Genomic DNA, 6,643 nt, shown 5'->3' with positions numbered 1-6,643 from the left:
CACGACCTTCCAGACAATGTGGATAAAGAAGAGTGAGTACGACGAGGCGGGCCCGAGTATTGTGCACAACAAGTGCTTCTAAGAAGTGCCACTGATATATGTGATCACTACGTTCGCACTACGATGGTACGCTCTACATGCTCTGTGCTTACCGCATTTCTACCTCGCATATAGTTTTGGGATCGCCCACTCCCCCCTTCAGTCATGCTCATGAGATGAGCCTATTTTAAGAAGTATTTTGCGGCTCACCATTATTAGGCCAATACATCTTAGCCCAACTACATTTTCGGATGGCCGAGTGCTAGGGAATCAGAAAAAAACATGCCATACGGTTTTAATGTGCAATGCGAATTGTTGCATCGCGTGAGATTCCTTTTGAGTCTTATTTCTTTGTCACTTCACTTTGATGCTTGATCCTTGTGCAATAAGGTTTTTCGCGCATTCCGCAGTATTATTTTAACGATGTCTGAAGAGGAGCAGTCTGCCATTGTCTGTGACAACGGCTCCGGTATGGTGAAGGCCGGTTTCTCTGGCGACGATGCACCACGCCACGTGTTCCCCTCCATCGTTGGCCGCCCAAAGAACGAGCAGGCCATGATGGGAAGCGCCAACAAGAAGCTCTTTGTTGGTGACGAGGCCCAGGCCAAGCGTGGTGTTCTTGCACTCAAGTACCCTATCGAGCACGGCATTGTTACCAATTGGGATGACATGGAAAAGATCTGGCATCATACCTTCTACAACGAGCTGCGCGTTAACCCAGAGTCACACAATGTGCTGCTGACAGAAGCGCCCATGAACCCCAAGCAAAACCGTGAGAAGATGACACAGATCATGTTCGAGACATTCAGTGTTCCTGCCATGTACGTTGGCATTCAGGCGGTGCTGTCACTGTACTCCTCCGGCCGTACCACTGGTATCGTTCTTGACGCTGGCGATGGTGTGACTCACACCGTGCCCATCTACGAGGGCTACTCCCTCCCACATGCCATTCGCCGTGTGGATATGGCCGGCCGTGATCTCACGGAGTACCTCATGAAGCTCCTGATGGAGAGCGGCATGACGTTTACCACGTCCGCTGAGAAGGAGATTGTGCGAAGTGTGAAGGAACAATTGTGCTACGTCGCCTTGGATTTCGATGAGGAAATGACGAATAGCGCCAAGTCTGTCAGTGAGGAGCCATTTGAGCTACCAGACGGCACGATAATGCAGGTGGGCAACCAGCGCTTCCGTTGCCCGGAGGCGCTCTTCAAGCCCATGCTGATCGGGCTGGACGAGGCTCCTGGGTTCCACGAGATGGCCTTCCAGTCCATCAACAAGTGCGATATTGATGTGCGTCGCGATCTCTACGGGAACATTGTGCTTTCTGGTGGCTCGACCATGTTCAAGAATCTCCCAGAACGTCTTGGCAAGGAGATGAGCAATCTTGCACCGTCCTCTATTAAGCCCAAGGTTGTTGCTCCGCCGGAGCGCAAGTACAGCGTGTGGATCGGCGGCTCCATCCTTTCGTCCCTCACGACCTTCCAGACAATGTGGATAAAGAAGAGTGAGTACGACGAGGCGGGCCCGAGTATTGTGCACAACAAGTGCTTCTAAGAAGTGCGTTTGGTGTCTAACTGCGCATTATCTTGGTAGTATTTTGTTTGCTAGACATGTTTTTTTTTGTTTAGGGTAATAGTAGGCCTCTTTGTTTGTTACGCAACTGTGCGTTGACGCATGTCTGCGCGGTCGGTGCGTATAAATGTGATTTTTTTGTGATTTTGTTCTTTCTGTACGATGTGACATGTTGTTGTATTTGCACTATGCAGACACCATAGGTTTTTCTTCGTTTTTTGTGATTTTGTTTACTTGAGAGAAATGGAGGCTCAGCATAATAATGAGCGCAGTATTGAAAGGTCGATTGACACTCAGGGTGTGACCGATGACATGAATGGCGGGCAGCCGATCCATCCGAGTGGGGCGAAGGAGGGTACTACCATATCTGCGTTCCATCTCCTTGGAAAGTTGAAAGCTGTTATTAACGAGGTGGTAACGTGCTTAGAGAACCCTGCGAGTGCGCTGTCTGTTGAGGACTGCATCAGCGTCACAGAGGAAGGTCTGCGGGCGCTTAGAACAATCAAGGTTGATCGACGCATTGAATGCCGGCGGCAGGTGAACTTGAATTCCACCCGCTTTAATGGGCTTTCTCCGATGAATCGTGAGGTTGACGAGGGCGATCATGCTGAGGTTGAACCTGCTGTGATGCCAAGGAGCCAGCCTCTCTGCTCTCCGAAGTACAAAAAGGTTTCCCCAAAGCGTATGGAAAGCGAGTACCAGCGTCGCGATGGGATTGAGGCTGCGCGGCACGCTTCCGCCCTCCGCAGCGAAGAGCGGCAGCGCAAGGCTGAGGAGAAGCGGTTGGGCAAACTGCAGGAGAGAAAGTCGAAGTTGGAGGCGGCGGGCGAGCGGAGCCTCCTGGCGAAGCAGCGCCGGGAACAGGCAGAGGAGCGGCTACGCAATGAAGCGATGGAGCGATCTGAAAACGGGGCCCGTCGTGTTGAGGAGGCGCGGGAGCAGACGAAGGAGCGTGCCAGGAGAGGCCACTCGCGCGTCGAAGAAGTTCGACTCAACTATGAATTGCGTCATCAGACAAAAGCTCTCCTTCTCGATCGCAAGATGTCAGAAGTGGAGCACAATCAGGAGCAAAAGCGGGAGGAGATGCAGCGGCTGGCGCAAGAGCGAAACGATGCCATACTTGCCGCTGCTGAACGAAGACGCAATCTCAGCCAGGAGCGCATTGAACGACAGCAGCAGCGAGAGCAACAACGCCGCGAAAACCTGAGACGACTTGAAGAACAGAAAAAGTTAGAAAAAGATATGAAGGAACAGCGAGCAGAAGAATGGGAAAAGAAGGTGCAACAACGGCAAAGAGATGCGTGCGCCGAGGCAGAGGCGCGTAGCCGTAAGGCTGAAGAACGTATCCAGCAAAGTGCTCAAATTCGTGAAGAGAAAAGAGAGTTGCTGAGACAGAAACTTGGTAAACAGGAGCAAAAGATAAAAGAGGTTAGACAACGCAAGGGCCGGGATGCTGATACCAAGCCTACTATCCAGGAGCTCATGCCAGTTATTCCGCAGCAAGAAGAAGAACAGCTGGCGCAGAAACTTGCGAAGGTGGTGGCTGCGACGCTGCGACAGGGTAAGACTTTCAACGAAAATTATCAAAGAGAAAGCACTATGAGTGCTAAGGATCTAAATCGCAGCAAACTGAGATCTATTATTAGTCGACTTGGATCGAGTGCATCACCTACCTCCTTGGCTCAGTGCCGCCAGCCTCTTCATGACTTACTTGGGACATCTGATTTCTGTGAGGTTGATCACGAATACATGCGCTACTTCAACGCTTATGAGACGTTGACGCGCGTCATGATGGACTCGCGGCGTGGGAATGATATGGTTACGTTCCGTTTGGCGTATGCTGCTTTATTACGCTTCCTCACAGGCAGTGGCGAGGGTAAGCAGCATGTGCTTACATTTGTCCGATCAGGGGATCTCGCTCCGCTGCTTGTTTGCATCCGCGAGGAGATAAAAGGACTGAAGCGGCACAGTCACTCCGTACCGCTTGCTGCTTCATTAGAAATTCTACAGTTGTGTTTTGAACGTATCGCAACTGACACCCAGACGAATGCCAGACTTATCAACGTAAGAGATCAACTGCTGTCCGATTTGGACGCTGCCAGCATCGAGAAGTACTGTATCGCTGTCACACGAGTGTGTACAGAGGAGGAGGACCTTGAGGTTGTGTACAGTGCGACCCGTCTCTTGTATTCACAAGTCTGCATCTTAAGCAAGAAGAAGGGTGACTGCCCAACGGCGTGGTTCCGACAGGTGGCATGCGCGTTCTTTACACTTCTTCAAAATATACTGACACCGGATGGTGTTCCTTTGAGCGAGACGAGCCCACTTCTCAGCCCAAGACGAATTGTTATTGTTTTTATTGTTTTTCGCGTGCTAAACTGCCTTGCGCGGTGGCAGTTAGAGATACTACAGGAGCTGTTGCATGATGCTACCTCTGACAGGAATCAGCACGTTCATGTAGACCCAAAGGACGTGCAAGCAGAACACTCAAGTGTTATAACACAAACGGAGATGTTTCATGTGCTCACGGGTTTTTTCACATACACACATGCACATCCTGACTTACTTGAGAGTATTGAAGAAGAAAAGGTTGTTGGAGAAGGTGTGCGTGGTTCTTTTGAGGAGGCGTTGAAATTTGGCGTGACATTGGCACAAATCCCGCCGCTTCCAAGTCTACCATCATCTAACAGCCCACCGTCGAGTTCAACAATCTCGGCGGCTCGTCCATCGTACCACCTGCGAGCCGCGTTGCACGAATGCCTTCTCCTGATTGGATACCTTTGTGTGCAAGACAAGCAAATTCAAGGCATGTTTGCTTGGGGGAAGGGAAAATCGCTACTCTCTCGGATTCTTTCCGCTATGCCTTTTCAGTACTTTACGTCAGCGCGCCACATTCTGTTCCCTACTGTGCTGGCCATTCTTGTGGATGCTGAAGACAATCTGACGCTTGCAAAGGGGGAGATGAACATCAAACCATTACTTTCACTGTTAGAAGAAGAATACCAGGCGCTACCTAAGAAGGCGAAACTCTACGCTCTTCAACGACACAAGGAGTTGCACCCTGTGTCGAAGGAGGAGGAGGGAAAGGTTCCTCCGCCCGTCCGTTGGGTTGATCTTCTGGGAGGTGACGACGACGATTTCTTTGTTCATAAGCAGGAGACACCTACTCCCACACCATTGCCAAGTTCCCACCCTCTCTCTACGGTTGAGAAAGAGAGACTCTATAGACTGCTCAAAAACCCATCCTTGACGCCGTCGGGGTATTTTAAAATGGAGCGAAGATTTCCTTTGGCTCTTTGGCCCTCTGTCATGGAACAGCTAACTTGTGCGGTCAAGGGGAACGCCAAGGATGAGTAAATAGGAAGTAAACATACGTCGTGGATGTAAGCTGGGACCTCACATATATGTGTGTGTGTGTGTGCGTACGAATATATGAACTTAAGCAAGGGAACTTGACACCGAGAAGGAAAAGAAACAAAAAAAAAGAGTATGTGGCATGCCTTTATTTTAGATGTTTGAGCCTCGTTTTGTATTACTCTCCTTACCCAAACGACAGCCGCATGAAAGTGTATACTATGGGCGCAAGGAATATGGTCCTGGAACTTCTGTTTCTCGCGTTCACACGCCTTTTATTTTGTGTTGTTTATCTGCTCTGTCTACACGGTACGCAAAAAACAACAACAACGAAACTTCATTGTCGTATTTTGTTTCTATATACTAGGATTATTCAAAACCAAGTGGATAATGTTCCGTCGCTCTTTCCGCCGTTTGGGCCACCAACTCATCAAGGAGCCGATGGGGCATGAAGAAAACACCTTTGCGCGTGGCCAAAGTACAATGGCGAAGGCCCTGAACCATCTGTACGCATCAACAGCTTTCTGCATAGTGGGGTGCTTCTGTGCCATTTACTCTCTCTGCTCTGCATCGGGCCGCCCCTACGCCTGCATAACGGCAAAGGGTGACATGTCCAAGGATACATGCCCCATCAACTGGTGGAGCTACTAAGACGAAGAAAGTATAGGTAGCTGGATAGAAAAAAAAAAGGAGGAGACAGCACTGTCTTTGTGTGGGTGAGTGAGTGAGTGAGTGTGTGTGTGTGTTTGTGTACGTGGCGTCTTGACTCATTTGCCTAACTGCTTCATCTATTAGCAAAGGAAGCGAAAAGGGAAAATCAGTTGTCTGGCACGTGTAGCGCAAATGAAGCACATACGTTCTTTTTATCGTGTGCTTGCTGGCAGTCTGCGCCACACCTGTGGCACTAGGGTGGAGCTACTAATGTTTTTTCTCCTCATAATGAATTTTTGTGTTCCGTGGGAAGGCCACTTGTTAGTTAGCGGGAGACGATGCCCCCACGTCCGACGAGGCCGATGGGAAAAAAGAACCCCAAGCCAGCGCGTCCCAGGCAACTTGCGCCTCGTGATGTTTACATCAGGGCGTGTGCAGAGGCAGGCCTCAATCCGAATAGCGGCGTGCTCGATATTCTCTCCGCCAACCAAGGGCCGGCAGGCATTGAGTGCATAGATGTCAGCCGCAACTACTTGGGTGACAAAGGTGTCCTGCCGCTACTGGCCGTTGTCGATCGATGCCCGAATCTGCTGGAGATCGACCTCTCTGAAAATGGCCTGCGCAACAATGCTATCCGTGCGCTTTGCTCATCTGCTGTGAAGCACCCGTCGCTGCAGCGCATCAATGTCTCGGACAATTACATAAGTGAGGGTGCTGCTGTGCAGCTTCAACAGCTTCTCGCGGACAGTCCAAGGGTGTGTTGGCTTGGGATAGACAACACCAAGATAGATGTTGAATGGCGTGTGAAGTTGCGTGACCTTGTTCGTGCGAACGCAGCTTCAATGATGCAGCGAGATGTAATTGAACAACCTCAGTGACACAGGAGAATGATGTACAAGCCGAGTTTGTCATGCACTGCTTCCATTCCTCTTTACCACACTGCTCTGTGTGGTTTACTTTTGCAAACTTTCAACCTTGAGTTTTTATTTCCCGGCCTTATTCATTTCTTTTTGTTTTTTCTCTCATG

At 50.1% G+C, this 6,643-nt stretch overlaps 3 protein-coding genes across 3 annotated transcripts; all 3 read left to right on the top strand.

Moving 5' to 3' along the window:
- Positions 1-462: 462 nt before the first annotated feature.
- On the top strand, positions 463-1,593 carry DQ04_00531190 (putative actin; the record flags this gene model as incomplete). Its single annotated transcript, XM_009309199.1, has 1 exon — positions 463-1,593. The coding sequence occupies one exon, from the start codon at positions 463-465 to the stop codon at positions 1,591-1,593; it is 1,131 nt and encodes a 376-aa protein (XP_009307474.1).
- A 261-nt stretch (positions 1,594-1,854) lies between these two features.
- Positions 1,855-4,968, top strand: DQ04_00531180 (hypothetical protein; the record flags this gene model as incomplete). The annotated part of the gene is made up of 1 exon (XM_009309198.1): positions 1,855-4,968. One exon carries the CDS (start codon positions 1,855-1,857, stop codon positions 4,966-4,968), a length of 3,114 nt encoding a protein of 1,037 aa, XP_009307473.1.
- A 986-nt stretch (positions 4,969-5,954) lies between these two features.
- DQ04_00531170 (cAMP-dependent protein kinase regulator) lies at positions 5,955-6,494 on the top strand (the record flags this gene model as incomplete). Its single annotated transcript, XM_009309197.1, has 1 exon — positions 5,955-6,494. One exon carries the CDS (start codon positions 5,955-5,957, stop codon positions 6,492-6,494), a length of 540 nt encoding a protein of 179 aa, XP_009307472.1.
- Positions 6,495-6,643: the final 149 nt, after the last annotated feature.

This window comes from Trypanosoma grayi (genome assembly GCF_000691245.1).
Source record: "Trypanosoma grayi strain ANR4 Tgr_53_V1, whole genome shotgun sequence".
NCBI classification, from domain to species: Eukaryota; Euglenozoa; class Kinetoplastea; order Trypanosomatida; family Trypanosomatidae; genus Trypanosoma; species Trypanosoma grayi.
The sequence above is the reverse complement of the archived record's forward strand: the minus strand, read 5'-3'. Positions and strand labels throughout refer to the sequence as shown.